The 22269-nt window shown below is 36.5% G+C and overlaps 1 protein-coding gene across 2 annotated transcripts in view; it reads left to right on the top strand.

The window, feature by feature from the left end:
- The window catches only part of CDH8 (cadherin 8), a 395507-nt gene that overhangs the window by 202333 nt on the left and 170905 nt on the right, over positions 1–22269 (top strand). For both annotated transcript variants that reach the window (XM_017860108.1, XM_017860107.1), the window contains exons 5-6: positions 17072–17239; positions 21099–21286. In XM_017860108.1, coding sequence (XP_017715597.1) covers positions 17072–17239; positions 21099–21286 — 356 coding nt within the window. The remainder of the gene's footprint in view (positions 1–17071; positions 17240–21098; positions 21287–22269) is intronic.

Below are 22269 nucleotides of genomic sequence, written 5' to 3'. Positions count from 1 at the left end.
AAAATAAAATAAAGTAAAATTTCTTTATTTTTTGATGGGGCACCTTCTTTTAAATTTTATTTTCTTCTTATTATTTAAAATTTCATGGGTACATATAGTAGGTGAGTATATTTATTGGATATATGAGGTGTTTTGATACAGGCATGTAAGTAAAATAAGCACATCATGGAGAATGGGGTATCCATCCCCTCAAGCATTTATTCTTTGAGTTACAAACAATCCACTTACACTCTTTATTTTAAAATGTACAATTAAGTTATTATTATTGATTATAGTCACTCTATTGTACTATCAAATAGTAAGTCTTACTGATTTTTTCAACTTATTTTCTAGACATTAACAATCCCCACTCCCTCCCCAGCCCCTCACTACCTTTCCCAGCCTCTGGTAACCATTATGTTCATGGGTTCAATTGTTTTGATTTGTAGATTCCACAAATAAGTGAGAACATGTGACGTTTGTCTTTTTGTGCCTGGCTTATTTCACTTAACATAGTTACATCTATGTCGTTGCCAATGACAGGATCTCATTCTTTTTTTATGACTGAATAGTGAGCTACTGGTGGAAATGTAAATTAGTGCAACCCCTGTGGAGAACAGTTTGGAGGTTTCTCAAACAACTAAAAATTGAGCTACCATCTGATCCAGCTATCCTACTGCTGGGTATATTCCCAAAAGAAAGGAAATAAGTATATTGAAGGAATAGTAGCACTCCTCTGTTTGTTGGAGCACTGGTTACAATAGCTAAAATTTGGAAGCAATGTAAGTGTCCATTAATAGACAAATAGACAAAGAAAGTGTAGTGGATATACACAATGGAGTACTATTCAGCCATAGCAATTTTGTTCCCCCTGTAACTGATGGACTACATTATTTTATTTTATTTTATTTACATTTATTTCTTTTATTTTTTCTTTTCTATTTTCTTTATTTTTTAAAAAATGTTATTTGATTTTATGTTAAGTTCTGGGATACATGTGCAAGACATGCAGGTTTGTTGCATAGGTAAATGTGTGCCATAGCGGTTTGCTGCATCTATCAACCCATCACCTAGGTATTAAGCTCCATGTGCATTAGCTATTTATCCTGATGCTCTCCCTCCCTCCAATCCCTGACAGACCCCAGTGTGTTTTGTTTCCCTCCCTGTGTCTATGTGTTCTCATTGTTCAGCTCCTACTTATCAGTGAGAACATGCAGTGTTTGGTTTTCTGTTCCTGAGTCAGTTTGCTGAGGATGATGTCTTCCAGCTCCATCCATGTCCCTGTCAAGGACATGATCTTGTTCCTTTTAGCCGTAGCAATTTATTACAAGCTCATAAAGGAAAAAAAGGGTTCATGCATTGAGCCATTGAAAAATATTTAGAAATACTAAGAGACTATTATGTGCCAGGTATTGTTCTAGGGGCTGGGTAAGCAACAATAAACAACAACAAAAAATCAATTAGTTTATTGTCTGTCTGCTCCCACTAGAATACACACGGACAAAGACTTTAATGGTTGGGTGGGGAAGAATAGGAGTGCCAACAGAGATTGGTTATTATTTTGTAAATGTTGGTCAGGGTTGGCTCATTAATAATTTGATGTTTGAGGAGAGGTATTACAATGCTGTTTTTACCAAGGAGGACAGGATCAGGCAGATGAAGTGACTTGCTGATAGTCACACTGTATATGATGTGTGCCCGGGGTTATAATAGCTGTTGGGATTCTAAGTTTAGGACTGATCTTTTGCAATGCGGAAAGATGAAAATCACTTTTATCTAGTCTTATGGTATTTATCAAAGTGCTCAGGGGAGTAAACAAGGCATTAGTCATATATTTTAGTGTGGGAAGATGGGGCAGGAATACCTTTATAGAAAAGAGAATGCTCAAAGCCGTGGCAAATTTTGACAAAGAGGGGCAGGCAAGGTAGATGCAAAAATTAAGAACAAAAGCACATCTAGAAAACAAATTTGGTGTGATGATTGTTATAACAGAGTGAAGCAAGACACAATAGCAAGGTCCAAAATGGGAGGGAAGAAATTTGCCTTTTAGCAGCAGTTGCTCACACTTGCCTTCTCATTTGAACTGTGAGCTATTTCAGGTCTAGAGAACTATACCTCATCTGTCTTTATATCTCCAACCCTTAGTGCCTGTCTCATTAAAAGTGCTCTCTCCATGGCCATTAATTGGAATCACATTATCTAGCCTTATGCAAAGTTGGGGAATTAAGGAGGGTGGAAGGTGACAACATGACTTCACTTCTCTTTCCCTGCCATGGGGCGCTAAGAAATCAGAGTTAAGTTTGGAGTATTTGACAGAGGTAGCACAAGTATGAAAAACCATTATGAAAGAAAGCTTAATTCATTTATCATCTGTCTGATTTACTCACCTAAGATTTCTTTGGATACTAAGTCCACTCACAGTCGAAATGGAAACCTAGAATGCTTCATCATATCAGATCATTTGCATACATGAAGATCTTCAGGCTTATTTTGTATTTTCCTCTAAATATATAAAGCAAATACAATAAAACTACGTTCACATGTTGGGAATATGAAATAATAAGACAAACAGCTATGGGAACAATGGCTGATTGATAGGTTCAGAAAGAATCAACAACATCCTCTTATCTTTGGAACCCTTTGGAGCCATCACATGGCAACGATTCCCAGCAAAAGAGAAACGAAAAAAAAAAAAAGTTAAAGATCTTGATAATCATCAGTAAAATCTGCCTGTCTACGACACAATATATTTTGATGTGTTCTATGGGATCTCAGGAAATGTATTTTTTCAGTGAGGATGGACAAAGAATTACACTATTGCTTAAGGGGAGAGCTATTTTAATTAAAGTTAGAATATTCTAGATTCCGACATCATTTACTAGCATTGTGACCTGGAGTAAGTCACTTATTGTGCTGTACTTTCAAGAAGCAGGAAAAGTATATATTTCAGACAACTTTATATGAATTTCCTGATTTAATCCCTTAATCATTTTAGTGACAGAAGATTAGTGTTTTTCATTTAACAAGTCAGGGACTTCATGATGAGAAAGGATTAGTGACTTATTCAAAGTTACCCAAAACATAAATGTCAGATTTGAAGACACATTTATGCTTTTGTTCTAGCCCACAATTGTTTTGTCTGCATACAGTGATTTTTTCTTTTTTTTGTTGAACTTTATATGCACGTATATAGGTTACTTCTAGAGATGGTATTTTGTTCAGCATTACACGGCAAAAATGTCATGTGCTAGTAATAGCTGCAAGTTTCTCAGAAATCAATCAGGGACTTGCATTCTTTGTGTTGTAAGAAGCACAAAAACAGAAAACATAAACAGATAAACCTCAGGTTCTGTAATTACCATGAACAACGAAGAGTTTGAGGGAACCAATCTTTTATCAACAGTGGGTATCTTTGCTGCAGAGAATCTTATGGAGACCCCCCCTCTACCCACCAAGCCTAAAGCTTGACAAATAGGAGGTAATCAGTGAGTGTTTATTGAGTTGAATTCAAGGAAGCAGACAGTTAGGAAAGGTGGAACTTCAATATCCACTTATTCATGCGTTCACATGCCAAATATGTTTTCCTATAATGTGTATCTTCCCTTAGATTCATTGGAACAAAAACATTCAAAGAAAGGGCACACACTGCAAGGAGGCAATGGAGAATGAGAAGAGACTGATAAGAATCAGGAAGTGTAAGGCAAGGGAGAGTCATATATCTTTAAAAATCTAGAGAAAGATAAATAAGATTACCTATTTGTTATAGAGTTAATTTTAATATAAAGAACAAAAAGCACAAGCCACTTAATGTATTTGGAGAAACACTGCTGTGATGTATTTTGACAACTGTCACTAAGGGTACAATAGACCTGTAACAACCTGCTCTTACTAACCCTCTGTTTAGTAACTCTCTATTAACTGGAGCATCAACCTCACTTTCTGTTCTAAGTGTTTTTTGCCTCTGGCTTCCCTGCAAGGAAGGTCAGATTCAGCCTCTTGTTTATACAGATCTAATTATCTCTGTCCTGGAGGGACATAGAGATCTATTCCCCTCTGCTTGCCTCTTTATCTTGGGACATAATCACACCGAGATTGCAAGTTTTCTAAACAGCCTGAGCTAAGTGTAGTTAAAATGTGGTCTATGCGCATAAGGACCACTAGTAATGAATAGCTCCTGCAGATTACACATATTTGTCTTATTTTGTCTGCAAATATCACTCTCTCTGTTTTATAAAGGGAAAGGCTGGAACCAGAAAGCCAATACATTGTGGTGACTGTTTGCTGTGTTTCATAACACCTGTGCAACTTGCAATATAGTCCCCTGCCTCCACACTTAGAATGTAGAGATTATGAAGCCAGCTTTCTTCTCTGTCTTTTTCACTGTATCCTTAGTGTCTGAAACAGTGTTTGATATGCAGCAGGTGCTTGATAAACACTTATGGAATGATGGACTCATTCCTTCTCAGTGGCTAAGTATGTCCATCCCGCTTCTTTTCCTTAATCCGTATAAAATAGAACCCAAGATTTTATGTGCCACCCACCCTCTTAGGTGTAGGAATGGGAGCTGAAAAGTGTTGACTACATGAGTACAAATGCATTCTTTTGGAAAATATAAAAACATAAAGAAAAAATGCAAAATGAGAACCGGTGATTATAAGCAAAGGGGAAAATGAGGTGCAATGTTGAGCCAACAGCTCATGCTATGTCTTGCACAGACAGTGATCTGCTGAAGCAGGAATCCTGCAGCAGCATTGTCTGAGAAGAGGCATAAGGGGAGGAGGAGGAGGAGGGAAATTCTATTTTCAGAGATAAATGTGAGGAAAGAGGCAAGTCACTGCACTGGGAAGAAAGAGAGCCTGCACCCCCAAAGAAGAATGTAGGAGGATTTCAAAAACAGAACTTGTGGAATGCAACAAAAGGGTCAAGGAGGGTATTGCCTTGAAAGGAACAAAAGGAGTGGTGAGAAGATTATCCAGGGTTAGTTGTGAGATCTGTGTCCTTTGAATTACTGTGAAAGAATCAAGTCGTCAGAATTTTAAGTGCCTCTAGCATGTAACTCCGCTCAGTACTTGAACACCTTTCACTTTTGTGTATCTCAGTGTTTTATAAGCCTCTTTGGCTGACAAAGAAAACCAGGAGAAGCATGACAGTGGTAGAAAGCCCTGGAAAGTATGTATATGTGTGTGTGTGTGTGTGTGTATGTGTGTGTGTGTGTGNCTGTGTCCTTTGAATTACTGTGAAAGAATCAAGTCGTCAGAATTTTAAGTGCCTCTAGCATGTAACTCCGCTCAGTACTTGAACACCTTTCACTTTTGTGTATCTCAGTGTTTTATAAGCCTCTTTGGCTGACAAAGAAAAACCAGGAGAAGCATGACAGTGGTAGAAAGCCCTGGAAAGTATGTATGTGTGTGTGTGTGTGTGTGTGTATGTGTGTGTGTGTGTGTATTGATATATATATACATATATATATATATATATACATATATATATATATCTCGGTCTAGCTTCTGAGTCCTACTTTGAGGGGAATTTAGACAAGTCATCAGTCTATGTTCGATGGTCCTTGTGACTGCTACCGTAATTAAATGAAGACACTCCCTCCCTGGTCAAAGATCTCTCATTGAAATAGTTGTGCTTTTCTGCCCTGTTTTAAAGCAATGGAAGCAATTATTGTCCCTGTCTGTACAGCTTTGTGCAGTCAGAGTTATGCAATTACACCAACAATGTAGTCTTAAGGGTTGTAGTAGTAGTAGTTATTGTTGTTGTCATCCTAATATTGATCAACTAATTATTATTTTATATTATTATCGACTAAATAGTTTTTAATGTGTTTATCTTTAATAATCATCTTTTAAAAATATTTTTGAGTAAGCACTGTCTTCATATAGCAGAAGAAAACTCAGGGACTCAGAGAAGTTAAGAAAATTGCCCAGGCTGTTTACAGCAACCGGAAGTAAAAAAGCAATAAATCCAACCCATTGTGTCATATCAAACCTGGGCTCGTAAAACACTACTTGTATTACTTTTGTATAGTGGTAGGCCGTGATCAGCATGCCATGCCATGATTGATCATGTCTGATTGCTCAATCAGATGTACTATGTCTGATACACATAGTTTACCAGTCATATATACTATGATCAATCAGACATACTATGTCTGATTGATATCTAGGCCTTTGAAGCATGACAGGCATTAGGACCGCATTAACATTTGGGGATAACATTAATTCAATTAAAATTTGTTTTGAGTACCTATTATACTCTGCAGGTGATGTCAGGTGCTATTTTATAAGTCTCAGGTGGGTGTTTCTATGTCTGTTTTGTGGATGAGGAGACTGAGGTTCTAAGAATTGAAAATTGTCACTAAATTGTATTTAGATTCAGGTCTGAATTCTGCCTCCATTTCTTAGTAGGTAACTCCAGGACCAGTGCCCCATTCTCTCTACAACTCTGCTCTTCTCTTCTGCTTAAGTTCTGAATTGCTAGGAGAAAGCATCCAATTTTGTAGTGACTTTCACTTTGCTTTTTTAAACCACCCATACTTATTATATGTATAATTAGTTATTGGAATTATGGCTTAAGGAAAGAATAGTGCCATCATGTTCTTCACAGAAATAATTCCACTTGATTGAAGAGTCTCTGGAAATGTTTTCATTTAGGAAAAAAGAAATTTCACCTTAATTCTGAATAGGAATAATTGGAAGTATTTCAGTGTAACTCTAAATTGGCAATTTAGGTAGCATCAGTCATTGGCTAGCCATATGTTGGTACTTGAAATGGTGGCCTACGTAGAATTATTTAACAGGGAATCCAAGAGCTACAGAAGTAACTGTCTATACGAAGTCACTATGCATGTTGGGAGTAAAAATATAGAGATGGGATATAATAGTTAATTCACTTGCAGGGATTTCATATGTTATTCCATATGGATATGGATATAGAGATGACTGCGATCTACACAGGGGGATAATTAAGAAGTTGTAGTTTTTTTAGTCTAAGAATATGCTACATTATAAAACAGGAAATTCACATGTAAGGAAGTAATTTTTACACATTCAGATAGTGGAATGATCCTCAGCGGTCTGATTTAAAGCTTTCAAGCCTGCTGTTCTATAGCAACAATTTCCAAGCATAAATAGGGCAGGGAATATAGATGTTAATATATAAAACCTATATGACAGAGCCATGACTTAATATGAGTCAAACAGACTCGTATTAAGATGCTGGGATAACATAGAAGGCGATTGTTGGACAAATATCTTACTAAGCATTTTGCAGAGATATTTTTTGGCAAAGGAGGGAGTATGTTATTTTCTACATTCTTTTTATCAGACATGAAGTTTCTAGGCAAATTAAAAAATATTTTATAATTAAGATTCTAAAGACCAAGATTTGGACCTCACAGCTGCAGGCTGTGGGACCTTGTCCAAGACCTTTCTCATTGCCAGGTCATATTCTGAATTCCTAACATTCATGTGATAATATATTTTCCTCTGTGGAAAATGAATTGTTTTCCTATCAACTCTTATAGGAGAATTTGCATGTCATAACTATATATGTGCCAAGAGAAATAAATAACTATGAAACTTCAAAAATAGCAAGTAACACCAGAACATCATTCATTGATAAAGCATGTATATCAAAGAAGTTGTTTTTTCATGAATTCATCCCCAAGTAATTATATTCATGAAATATTTCTAGGATACATAGCTCATCAGCACCACCCTTTTTTGAGTATTCCTGAGAATATATGAAATATTAGAACACTGCCCTACAAATTTATATTGAGACATTTAATTAATACTTCAAATGTCAATTATGGAATGAATAAAATATCTACAGAAACAATGAGAACCCCTGTGTTCTTCAGTCTATAAAACACACACACCTCACTAGCATTAATTGTAGTGCTATGTCCTTCTTCTGGCAAACCAGCATAACCTCAAGATATGACTCAGGCTGTGATGGAATGAAGTAGCCCTTGAGCCTTAAAGCAGTAAAACTTGAAGTCAAATACTGCCACACACACGCCCACCCTCCCACCAGACACACACACTTAGTGGCTCTGTGATTGTGTGACAATATCTGGATGTCTCCAGTCCCTGGAGACATGGCAATTACTAATATTTTTCAAGTGGTTGCATGCTCCAAGGCTGAGGCCCTGAACCAGCAAGCTTCAATTACCATTTTTTTCTCTCTCTTTCTTCTTCCACCTTCATTCTCCCCTATCCTCTCTTTTTCTGTTGTAGTATTTTCATCCCTCTTACATTTGTTGAATAACCTATAATATGCCAGGGATTACATTAGGTTCTGGACATACAAGGATAATTATGCCATGGCTTTCATACCCATTAATTTGCTAGCAGGATAGGTTGAAATAGAGGAGGTGGTGAAATGGAAAGAAACATAAAAACAAATGCTATGGGGAAGTTTCTAGCAAAGGTGCATACAATTGAAAGGAAGAGAGCCATTAGTCCTACTTGGGAAGACTTCTTGGCAGCTGAAACATCAGAGCTGGGACTGAAAGGATGCATAGAATTTTAAGAGGTCTAGGAAAGAGTAAGGGTGTTCCAGACTGTATTAGCCACACAAAATTGTGGAGGAATCAAAGTATATGGCAAATCGAAAGAAATGGAAGTGCTTGGAAAATCAAAGGCATATGCTGTGTAGACTGCTATAGTAAAAGATGTTTGGGGACAAGTCAAGTAAAGATTTGAATAAGAGAAAAATCACTTTGTTACCTGGAAATCACTGTGGAAGCATTACTTTTTTGAAACTGGTGAGAGCTGTTCACATCTTGTAGTAGATTTTCTGAATATAAACTTTGTTTCTAATTTTAAAAATAGCATAAATATTTGCTGATTATCATAACCACTGAATTAATACCTAAATTTCATCTGACATCTGTATATATGTATGGTTGTATGCATTTATAAAACCTAAGTAGAAAACATGCATGTATTTACATATGTATGAATCTATATATCATATATGAACGTATATGTTTATACAAAGAAATACAAAGTTTATCTACACTTATATGTATATATTTACAGCTATAAGCATGCATATGTATATGTGTATGTTTATAAAATATATATCCTGTGTGTATATATATTATATATATAAAGTAGAAAATAAAACATTTGCCTTTTTACTTATCATGTAATAATACCAAACAATAATACTGAGTCTAAACTCTTGATTGCAATTAATAACATTTTGTATATGAGATCAGTGAGCCTCTGGGAATTTCAGTGACCTGCCCAAGATCACATGGCTGGTAATAATTCTACAAAAATAATTTCTCTTTTAGCTAACTCCAGAGCCCATTCTCTAAGCACAGATCTGTGCTTTTTGTTATAGACAGTTGAGAGATATGGGAGGGACACTTCCAGTGCCTGCACTAAAACATATCAAGCTATCTTTGGGTGTAGTTATTTCCAAGGTTTTATATGCACAATATAATGCAGGCTAATCATGACATACATAATTTAAAATAATATTAAAATTATTATAGTGTACTCATTTGTAATAGGCTCTTTATAACTGTTTTAATGTCTGCTTAATATTGTATGCCTTTGATCTCTATAACCTTAACCACTACCTTAATATTTTCTTGTTATTATTTAAATTGCTTTTCTTTTAAAAAAAATTGTACAGAAAAGTGAACATCTAAAACTAAAAATATGAGTAACCAGGAGAAAATAAAATTTATGATTTTCTTAGAATAAGTTCTTAGTTTAAAAAGTACTGGTCAAAATGTGTAAACAAGCTTTCGATTGCTGATTCGCTTGATGAGTTGTATTTCCAAATGGACTGTTATATTTTTTAAAAGCACGAGAAATGTGTAAGAGGCGATACAGTTTCTCCAAATTCAGGCCAATCTATCTATATGTCTATTTGTCTGTCTATCTCTCTATTTCTCTGTCTCTTTATTTCTCTGTCTATCTATCTATCTATCTATCTATCTATCTATCTATCTATCTTCCTCTATAATATCTCCCTTATCTATCTAAATCATAAATTATTAGTCACAAAGAAAGGGAAATGCTGTTTTCTTTCAGCCTTATAGAGGCCGAATTATTTTCTAATGTGTTTATCTAAGTGTTGCATTTTTTTCCTTTGCAGTATATCTGTGCAAGTTTGACATTGTTGTGATTCTGTTATTCAGTGGTAAGGTGGGCGTGTGTGGAAGTATGTCTGGTTATAAATACTTTATTCTTCATAACGGGTAGCATGTAGTATAAATCACATAGCTAGCAGAAAGTATGGCTGCAGTACATGACTCCCCCACTTATAAAAGGATTGTTTCTTATAACCTTTCATCACTTAACCTCATAAGTAAAAGACCCCTTTTCACAGATAATAAAATGATAATTGCATATTGAATTGGAAAGGGTTTTTGGGGATAACAAAGCTAGTGGTTTCATAACTAGGATAATGTGTTCAACAAGTCTTATTCAAAAGAGGAGTCTAGCACAGCATTTTATATCAACTGCAATCTTTGAACAGCACAATCTGGGAGACCCGTGAAGAGTGAATTACAGTAATCAGCCTTCAAAATGACAAAAGAGTCAATCAGCATCCCCTTGCCTTTCTTGTGAAGCCTCTCAATCTGGTGATATCACAGAAATTATAAAAAGAAATCTTCGTGACGGATACAAAATGCTTCTCAAATGATAACGCCAAAGACAATGGGAAGAAAAAAGGACACACACACAAGTTTAATGTTTTTGAGATGACTGAAGCTGGATTCTAATCAGAAGTACTCCCTGGATGATGAGACATAAGAAACAGCTGTTGAGCAGTGAGAGGAACTTAGGCCAGTCTAGGATTTAAATTCTTAAACTCCTGAACCAGGAAAATCTCGATTTGATTGAATAACATAAAGATAAAATCATGTCTTAAATACAGGAGAATCAAACATATCAGTCTGTTCACAGCAAGGTAATGAATGTTGGTTTCAAACAAGATGATCCTCCTTTTCCTCGTAATTCTTCTACTAGAATTCACCCCCTAATCTTCTTCTACTCCCCAGTGCCAGGTTCAAATTTCCATTGAATTAACTTCCTGGAGAATGGAGGGTTCTCATTAATTGAATTCTCTTATTTGCTTGAATTTTCAAAATGAAATTCCAGGGAAACTTCTAATGTATAATCGTTTGCATTCTCTCATCTGGAAATGCTATGCAGCCTAAGCTACTGAGACTCCAGGAGGGCTGGGTAGCCCTGAACATCAAGTGTGATTTTTTCCTTTTCAAAATTACAAAATGTTATAACCCCCCATTTTCAAGGAAAAAAAGTTTGTCCGAGGGATTTTCTCTTGTTAGTCCAAGGCTAGCTGATTATGAAAGGGTCTAAATCTAAATCCTAGAACCATTACTGTTGGAAATTTATAAAAGTCAAAAATAAAAGATGTGATCCGATAATTTTATCAACTCAACAGTCTTATCCTTGAATTTCTATGCTGGAAAAAATGATCTAAGTTGTTTTCTTTATTGTGAGGTTGTTGATCAAGTATCCACATCAAGAATTTTACTAATTGCTTCTGAAGAAAGCATTTTATCCTTTGGCTTCTCCCAAACTTGAAACCCCTAACTTGTCACCACATTGGTATAATGGAAGCTTAAACTTATGCTAGCTTCTGAACATGTTGCTGAGTGTTGACAATATGTGACCGTAAGCATGCTAGGGACATGGACACTACTCCTGCTTGACTATTTATGAAAAAAGACAGACACGGTTTATGTCTTGGGCAATGGGGCGTTAATAAAGTAGCACCATCAAAATTTGCTTTAAATGAGTTTATTTTGGCAAATAGTGAGTCAGAATCTTCTCTCTGGCTTTTTAGAATAAAAGGTGAAAATGGTTAAGAAATATCGTTTTATTGAAGATTAAGTCTTTTTTAGCATTCACAGTTCAAATTTTTTAACTTCTCAAATCTGAGAATTTAAATCCTTCTCAAATTTAAAACAGTCTTGCCTAATTACTATAGTTTGTGCTCTGTATTAGGTGGTGTTTCATACCAAACAATGATTTTTAAAATAGAGGAGTCATCTGTTGTCCATAATTTTGTTTATTCATGAATTTGTTTTATTGGACACAGAGTTTCTTGTCAAGCACATTTCTTTCCTTAAAAGAAACATCCTGAAGCTGCTCGTGCTTGGGAGATATGTTAGCCAAAGCAGGAGAAAAGAAGTAGAAGGGAATAGTAAGGCTATTTTCATCTTCTATTTTAGGAGCTTGTCAATATCTTGAAGTATCTATGGAAGTGAAATACATTGTGAATAGGAATAGTAAAGTTAAGTAATATGTGTAGATAAGCCCAACACAAAGAGAAAAATAAGAGGATCCAGGGCAATTGTGGTTTCCCCTATTCTGCCTTTACAGCTACAAAATAGCATAAAAGGGGTTCCAAAAATTCTGTCTTGGATTTTTTAATGAGTTTCTGCTAGTCGTGGGGTTGAGACTAGAGGCAGTGGACTCAGGAAAGCAAGAGCTGTTCATTATTCAGTTTGAACTGAAGCCAATTAACTGTGCTGCATGTTCTAAAGAAACCTTGGAGAGACTCCCTACTCGCCTTAGAAATCAGAAAACCTACTCCCGATGTTGTAGAAGAAAAGAGGAGATGCAAAGACTCTCAGAGGTGCAGCTTCCCAGTGGGGCCATCTTGATCAACTCACTTAAATGAATAGGTATTGCTCTCATTTTACAGGTAAGAAAACAATCTGCCCTGCCTTCTTAAGGAGCAGGCCTGGACCTTAGTACATTATTACATTGAAGTACTTTTGAACTATAGATGTCTGTGTAAGAGTAACATGTGGGCAAAATGTTTGTTACTTGGACAGAGTCCCAGTTTTGTAACCACATATTTTAGGATCTTGTCAGGAAAGAGGCAATTGAGGAGAATTTAACCAAGGGATGTTGACAAAGGTATGGCCCAGTTAAGAGAGATCTTCATGGAAGAATGCAACACCAGATGCTAACAATAGAAGTACCATCAAGACTCCTAGACCTTAAGGAGCAAAGGAAGGTGGCAGTTATTGGACACTAGATAGAATTTTACTTCAATGATATCTCTAAATAATAACCTGAGTGGCCAAATACAGGAATAAAGTCTTTGTAGGAGTCTTTGGGGGAGTCATTTGCACAACCTCCCAGCTTAATGTGTGTTGGTGGAGTCTAACAAAAAGCCAGAGAGTAAGGGAATTAATTGAGGCAATCTATTAAGGCCACCCTTCCATGCCAACACTGGGTGGATAGGGCTGGGCAGTGGACTTGTAGGAGCAATTGTAGAATATTCTGTACTCTTACCACCATTCACATAAGCATTGAAAAGTCTGGCTGGGAAAGGGAAACAGTATGTTTGGGTAACTACTGTGTACCAAGAACTTGGCCTGAATTATCTCACATCATCTTGGAATATCCACAATGAGAAGCTGGTTATTATCTCTGTTTGAGAGGATATGGAGTTTTGATGAGTTTAATAATTTATTCATGGTCACAAAGTTGGTAAGCTTAAGACTAAGACAAAAAATGCAAACTTGCTTGATTTCAATTATGAGGGGAACATTGATAAGAGGAATCAAACTCGAAAATATTTCGTTGACGCTTGAACAACACAAGTTTAAACTGTGAGGGTCCACTTACATGTACGTTGTTTTCAATAAATATTTTGTAAATTTTTCTGACATTTTCAACGATTTGGAAAAATTGACAGATGAACTAGGTAGCCTAGAATGTTAAAATCATTAAGAAAAATGAATGTCATGAATGCATAAAATGTGTGTAGATACTATTATTACCGGAAAGAGCGTTCTTGGATGTCGTGCAAGAAAGAAATCAGGGCAAGTCTGTAGAATAGTGAAAGCAAGTTTATTAAGAAAGTAAAGGAATAAAAGAATGGCTATTCCATAGACAGAGCAGCCCTGGGGTTGCTGGTTGCCCATGTTTATGTTTATTTCTTGATGATCTGCTGAGCAATAGTTGGATTATTCATGCCTCCCCCTTTTTTAGACCATATAGAGTAACTTCCTGAAATTGATGTGGCATTCGTAAACTGTCATGGTGCTGGTGGGAGTGTAGCAGTAAGGACGACCAGAGGTCACTCTTGTCGCTATCTTGGTTTTGGTGGGTTCGGGCCAGTTTCTTTACTGCAACCTGTTTATCAGCAAGGTCTTTATGATCTGTATCTTGTTCTGGCTTCCTATCTCATCCTGTAAATTAGAATGCCTTAACTGTCTGGGAATGCAGCTCAGAAGGTCTCAGCCTTATTTTACCTAGCCCCTGTTCAAGATGGAGTTGTTCTGGTTCACAAGCTTCTTACACTATTCTATTTATATGTTAATTGACTGTGTTATCAGAAAGGTTTGTGGTCAATAGTAGCTTATTAGCAGTTAAGTTTTAGGGGAGTCAAAAGTGACACATGGATTTTCAACTGCACGTGGAGTCAGTGCCCCTAACCTCCTGTGTTGTTCAAGAGTCAACTGTGTATGCATCTTAGGTAGCATGAAGCTGCTTACCTCAATGCGGGAGGGTAAAAAGACTTTTGCAATTGATGAAGTCCCATGCAGCATTTCTTGTTCTATTTGATAAACAAGGTTCTCCACTGCGATGCTTCACTCATATTCTGATCTAACTCGTAGACACTAACCCAAAGGTGTTATTTCCAAGTGAGTAAAAAAACTGTTTTAATTCCAAATGCCTGAGAGACATCACAGTTTTGTTTTATTTTACATTTTCACTTTCACAACATATAAAAGAAATGATGAGAATAATACATACCAATCTTTTTTTGACTGGGAGAAGTTGCAGGAGTTCTTTCACGCAGGTAACCTGAAAAGTCTCATGCATAGACCTCACCTCGTCAACTTTCTTGAAAAATATTGCTGCCTTCCTTGGAGAATGACGTTATTTTGCTCTGATTGTTAGAAGCTCCATGTCAAATTCCAAAGTCCAATGAGTGGCATAATCGGTGATGACCTTAGAATGTGGTGGTACAAGCATTCATGTAAATGTCACGGGAGGAAAACAATGTTCTTATCTTTTTTACTGAAAATCTGAGCCCTAATGAAAATATTCTAGGTTATAAAAATGTATATTCATAGCAGATTAGCTATCTTGGTATCTCAACATGCTAATATAATGAGGTTTTGTTATCTTTGTTGCTGTGTTTTTCTTATCTGTTTGTTTTCTTCTCAAAAATGCCTCACAGTGATCTAAATCTGAATGGTTGATATATTTCTACTTTTCTTTCTGTTTTTATTTTTAACTATATAGGTATGATCTATGAGTTATATTATGATGTGATCAAATCCGGAAACAAAGCGTTGCATTGAAAAATATCATCATAGTATTACAAATGTTTGCAAATAAGCAAGGTTATCTAATTCAGTGCTCTCTGAATGGGAAGTCCTATTATTAAATTGTGTCAGAGTCTAATGAAGTGTATAAGAACTCACAGTTCTCCCCAGAGCCTGCTCCTTGTGTAGGTGCATTGTATTTCCCTGGTCACTCTTGGGACTCATTTGCTACTTAAATGATTCAGGGACTTGAACTCCTTGCAATGCTTTTACAGACAGATGATTGAAATAAACCATATGAATTTAAAAAAAAAGAATTACAACTTCAGAAGTGGCCAAGGCAATGGCTCAGCTTTAATTTGAATTGAACATGTATGGTGCCCCTGGGTTAGAAGTGAAGGGGTTAAATTATCTTTCATCTGGATGTCTTCCTTTTACCTTGACCAGAAATGTAACGCACATCAATTGAATAGAAGTATTCTGGACTAGTCAAAACAAGTTTTATTATGGACATTTAGCAATATGGGTAAGGGGCATCTTATGACATAGAGTTAAGTAAAAATGCAAGAAATAAAAAAATACAATATTATCATATGAATATATCTGTCAGTTGTGTGACATGGGAAAATATGAAATACCTGCAACATTTATCAATATGAGAATGCCTTAACCACGTCTAGTCTAGTAGATTATACAGTGAAAAATTATGCAACTGTAGGAAGTAATGAGGTGAACTTCAACCCAGTGATGAGGAAGTTTTTAAAAAACATCTCCTGTGAGAAAGAGAAAGTCTCAGAATGCTGCCGACGTCATGATCATGTCTGTGGTTAAATGTTTATACACACATTTCTGTGTATGTGCATATCATGGCCTTGTAATTTTGCACCTCAAAATGTCAGCATTATCTATGAAAAAGCTATGTGGAGGTAGAGAGAGAGAGCTAAATAAGGATTTTTGATTTTCAAAATAACTTCAGGAGGATCTAAGCAAATTTTGGATCTTTAACAAGGGTATTAAATTACCAGTGAAACAGACAGACAAGCCCACATAAAACCCTGAATATATGTCAGAAGAAAAAGCATTAAGATTTGAGCAGTGATTATTTTATTGTGTTTTATGTAATTTTATATTGTGTTCACCTTTTCCTATATCTTCCTATTTTTCTAAACTATTTGCTACACTTTTACAAAGAGAAGATGTATCTAAACAATTAAAATATAAATATAGTTGAACAGTAGATCAGAACTTAAGACACTTGACTATATTCTGATTGTTATTTTATTCATCTGAGTTGATTCTAATGATGCATTTATTTATTTCATCTCTCTAATGTATTTGTGAACTTCAGAATAATTTATCTTTGGCCTCATAGCCTTCAAGCTATTTGTGTGTTTACTCCTCTTTTAGGGGAATTGGGATCTGTGATAAATTGGAGGATTCTTTCACTTCCAGGGTTTTCTGGGGTGAACGAGACAGTGTTCTGATATACTTTATAATTTGGTAGGCAAGGGATGTCATTCAGTTTACTTTCTAATATGTATTTTTGCAAGTTCTTTTTTATACATTATAAAACACATTTTTGCAAATTATCTGTAAATGTCTATGACCACAATCTTTCTCATTGATATAACAGGCACACACCGATCAAATGTCAGAAGAACACAGAAAATTATCTGAGTAGGGACTTGGTGTATGCTTGTGTGTTTCTGTATGTGGTGTGTGAGATTAATACTTTCATTTTTTGTTTAGCTCTCTGACTGAAAGCCACTCTTGCGTTTTCCCCCTCAGCTATTATAAAAACTGCCCTTCCCAACATGGACAGAGAAGCCAAGGAGGAGTACCTGGTTGTTATCCAAGCCAAAGATATGGGTGGACACTCTGGTGGCCTGTCTGGGACCACGACACTTACAGTGACTCTTACTGATGTTAATGACAATCCTCCAAAATTTGCACAGAGTAAGTTAATTTCCTGCGCTGGGTGAGAATCTTGGTATGATGTTTCCATTGGAATTTATATTATAACTTTTAGTCATATTTAAAAACCTGACAGCACCTATTGAGTGGCTTATTATGTGCCAGGTATGGCATGATTTTGGTACTAAACTTATTCCCATTTTACAGATTACAAAGTAGTTGATAACATTTCCAAACATCAAGCATATAGTAAGAATTAGAACCAGTATGTCTGACTGCAAGCTGTGCACTCCTTTCTCTTTTGCACACTCGCTCTCTTTATGAAAGCTTGAGAGGATGATGAAAATAAAGCTCAGATATTGCTCTGTTATTAGCACCATTGTTTTATAAAGGAAATCAAATATCTAGTGCCCAAGGTAGGAAAGACAAATATGCAGTAGGCTTGCTGCAAAACGTACACTCCTTCTTCCTGCAACTGGGAGGACATCAGTAAGACTCTACTCTTCCCTGCTAAAGCCATGCTCTCCCTTGCAAATTTCAACAGCATGCATTCTAGGCAGCCAACATGAAAGAATCAGGGAGATGATCATTATTTGGCAACTTTATTATATTATCATCAAACACTTTCTTCTGAGCATTTATTCAAGTAATATGACAGAGACATGATTTGATAAGGCCTTTCTGACATGGGGACTCTTCAATTGAGATAGGAAAAAGTGAATACCATTAGTTGGAACAGGGTGAAGCCATGGGAGGGAAGATGAATAGTGCAGCTAAAAAGGATGTTCAGAAGCCCTGTGTCTACATACTTATTATTATTATTATTATTTTAAGATTCCACATATAAGTAAGATGAGGCAGGACTTTTCTCCTTTGATCTGACTTATTTTGCTTAACATAATATCCTCTAGGTTCATCCATGTTGTTACAAATGACAGGATCTCCTTTTTAAAGGCTGAATGATGTTTCATTGTATAAATATACACCACAACTTCTTTAGCCATTCATCTGTCAGTGGATACTTGGGTAATGTCCATTTTTTTGGTATTCTGAAGAATCCTGGAATGAACATGAAAGGGCAGACATCTTTCCAAGGCAGTGGTTTCTTTTATCAAAACATCATAGTGTACACCTTAAATATAGTCAATAATAAAACAAAAGAATCCTTGTGGAAGGATGGTGTACAGCCGTGTATGGGAATGGAAATAATTTCACTGCAGCTGGAGCAGAGAGTGCCGGGGAAAGCGCTGCAGCAAGAGTCTGGAGAGTTAGATTGGACAGAAATTAGCCATACTTGGATTTTAAGGCCATGTGAAGTATGAGAACCTTTATCCTAAGATCATTAGGTGACCATTTAAAGATTTTAAATTGCAGCTTGAGTGATAGGCTCTGGTTCCCGGGAAATTGGAAAGAAATTAAATCTGGCCTTCCTTCATTGTCTTCTCTGCTTTGCAGCCAGTTAAAGAGTTATTTGCAATCATTCACATAAAAGGTGATGGTAGCCCTGGCAGGCAAGGGTGGTTGTGTTGGATGCACAGAAAAGTGTGTGGGTGTGATGCACAGTTGAGTTAGAGAGGACAAAAGTCTGAGGATAGATTGCATTTTCAGTTGAGGAAGATGGATGATCATATTTCTAACATGAGAGATTAGATGCATGCTGGTTCTATTTGTTGGTATAGAAAATACCATAGGAAATCTGGTTTTTAAAGAGATGAAGCAGGGAAGGTGGGTGTGGGGAGAGAGAAGAAGAGAGTGAGAGAGAGAGAAATCTGTGTGAGCTTGAAAATGACACATTTGAGGTATCTTTGATGATTTATCTGAAGAAATTCCAAGCTAGAAAGAGTAGAGGAGACGCATTTTCATTAAGAATTTTAGAATTTTTACATCTGGCAATTCGTAAATCAGATAACAATGCAACCCATTTAAACAAAATTATTGAAATGGAGAACACCATTTCTTCTCATCTTTCCCTCACTTTTTTTTGCCTTTGCAATTGCATTACAATGAATACAGCAAGATGGCATATTTCTTTATAAGAAAATGATTATTCAGTCCAGTAGTGGCAGATCAATTTCAAACGTGTGGCTTTTCTTAGAGTTAATAACTATGAAGTATGATCACACTGATAGAGATGAGGAGCAGGCACAGAATAGGAATGGATAAAGGAATGTTCTGTTTGTTTGGCTTCCCAAGACTCCCCATGTAGAACTAGCAGCACGGCATGGCCCCTGGCTCTCTTATTTATTTAATAAGCATACCAAAAAGGGATCATCTCAAACCTTACCTGGAATATAAAGTTTGTGAAAAATGAAATCATTACACCAATTATAAGAAAACTGGGAGACTTTGCTTGAAATGAGGATTTTCAGTGCCTACCTTATGGCAAAACTACTTGGAAAATGTTTCAATCCCCAGTCCTATAACTTCATGATTCTAAGAAAGATGTTTTTATCCCATTGTTAAGTAAAGGGGTGTTAGGGCTAGAAGAAACCTTACTGTTATGTTGAGTATAATGAGCCTTAGTTTATCCGAGGGACTCAGTAGATTTGAGCTCGAATGAGAATTAGGTAATGTTCTCCAGATTTGATTTTTCCTTTTGGGTTTTTAGGTCATTGAATGTTTAATTTTCCCTCGTTGTGGTTGCAAGGGGCCTAAAACTTTTTGGTTTTTTGAGTTTGGATTCCGCAGAAGCAGACACTGAGACAAGAATTTGATTGTGAGTTTAACTTGGAGATAGGACCAAGAAATGCCAGTGGAGAAAGGAGACAGAGAGAGAGAGAGAGAAATAGCCACACACACAAAAAAAGGTGCATTATTGAGCCAGCTACTACTGTAGGTTACTGGAACTTTATCCCATTGGAGAAACTCTGGACCATTGTAAAGAAAGAAAAGAAAAGAAAAAACTCAAAGTTATCCTACCACAGAATGGAGAGACCTAGAATTTTATATACTAACTCCTATGAGTCTTTGAGGGCTGCTTCTGCAGGAAGCATTAATTTTCTGGCATTTCTGGCCTGACATTCAGTGGGCAAAATGGGTTCTGAAGGCCAGAAATAACCCTCAGGCAAAGAAATGCAGGAGTGGCAGTTAGATGTAAGACAGGTGTACACTACAGTAGTAATGGCCAGGGGTTATGGTTGGGACACCAACAGCTTCCTCTACACCAGTGAAAGTGAGTGACAGCAGTATAACAATGAAAGTGACTTGAGTTAAAAATGGACTAATGCCCCTAATTAGACACACTTTATTGCCCTAATATGAGAGTGAAGATACACTTGATTGTATTTCACCTAGGAAGTGTTGAAGGCAGGATTTTTGTCTTTAGAGCAATGAGAACTTCAGCAACAAGAGGAGTGTTTCATGTGTCTGAACAGCTTGCTGCAGGGCACAGCAGAAGTTCAGTAATTGAATTTTATCAAAAATGGTCTAAAAGTCTGTAAATATAAAGGTAAGTTCAAAAGTGACTTCCAGTGTGTTACACATTGCATCTTTCTGTGCTGAAATTAGCTTAATATTTTATGTTGGCAACAAAGAATAGCCCCATGGGCAGTAAATGTGATTATACAGCAAAAAGGAAAAAAATACACACATAGATTCCCTAATAGTCTTGATTTAGCTGCTCCAAATATACACTTGGTAAACATATGGTTGAGTAAGTTTCATATCTCAGAAGAGTCTTGAAAAGGGATCATGCCTTCTTCCGGGAACTGTTTGTCTCTGATTCAGTTAAAAGACTGAACATTCCACAATGGAAACGGATATTTCTGTCTCTTCTATCAGTTTATTGGTAGCATAAATAAAGGAATGACCAGGACAAAGGAGGTGCCCAAAAGATATTTGTCATATGAATGAATGAATGGTTGGAATTTGTGTGACGCTCATTTTTCTCCTCTTTTCAAAGGCCTGTATCACTTCTCAGTACCGGAAGACGTGGTTCTTGGCACTGCAATAGGCAGGGTGAAGGCCAATGATCAGGATATTGGTGAAAATGCACAGTCATCATATGATATCATTGATGGAGATGGAACAGCACTTTTTGAAATCACTTCTGATGCCCAGGCCCAGGATGGCATTATAAGGCTAAGAAAAGTAAGCTAAGGAAACTTTTGTTCATCTTCAAAATACCTCTTTGAAACTTGAGTTTTAAAGTTGAGGTACTTGTATGGACTTCCTGACAGAATTGTAGAGCTGGTAGACGTTTAGCATTGAGCAGTAAGACAAGATAACTAGTACAGTCCTTTTGGCACCTCTTATCTCTTGGGCCCCCTTCACATTTCTGCTAAAGGTCTGGTAAATGGCTACCATAATAGTGCTGCTCCTCCAACTTACTTATTACCCATAACCACAGGAATTTACTGAGTCCTTAGACGGGGCACTTCAACTATGTGGGGAAGTCAATACCCTGTGAAGGCAGCCCTCAACCAAAGGGGGAGAAAAATTGGTGGACAGTTACTATTGTTCAAAGAAACTATTCTGAGTCATATTGTTTAAGGTTGTAAAAGGATTCTCAGTGAGAACAGGCCTCAGTTGCCCACAGAGGTGACGAGTTCAGTGGCTTTTAGTCTTTCTGTATATAACTCTCCTCATGTTTGAACTCTTGCTTCCTGAAATATCTTTCCCAAATACACTGAAGCTTCCCAAGCCCTTATTGAAGGCTATGCTTTCATGGAAAGTAAAGAAAAAAAAACAGGTAGAACATTCAGGTTCAGTTATCCTGGTTCAGTTATCCTGGCTTTCTCTAGTGCCTGAAGGACAGGGCCAAACCTGCTACCATTGCATACTCCAAATTATGGCTCAGAGATGTGAGCATCATGGAAAATGAAGCTCGCCTTTCCCTTGCTTCTGGATAGGGAGCTACCATTGAAGAAAGAAACATCTCAATAACAAGCATAAATAATGTAGGAAAATTTGAGACTGCTTTTGTTAGCAATCTCTTGCTTTTATGGTAGATGTAAAAAAATTCTGTACGACATTTTCCATTTATATTTCTCATCATAAAATCTACACTTATAAGAAATGTGTAGAACATAGTTCCTTACTTTATAGTCACAAAGCACTTGCAAGGAAAATAC

This window comes from Rhinopithecus bieti, unplaced genomic scaffold (assembly GCF_001698545.2).
Source record: "Rhinopithecus bieti isolate Rb0 unplaced genomic scaffold, ASM169854v2 scaffold_49371, whole genome shotgun sequence".
In the NCBI taxonomy this organism is placed as follows: Eukaryota; Metazoa; Chordata; class Mammalia; order Primates; family Cercopithecidae; genus Rhinopithecus; species Rhinopithecus bieti.
This window is presented reverse-complemented; position numbering and strand designations above follow the sequence as displayed.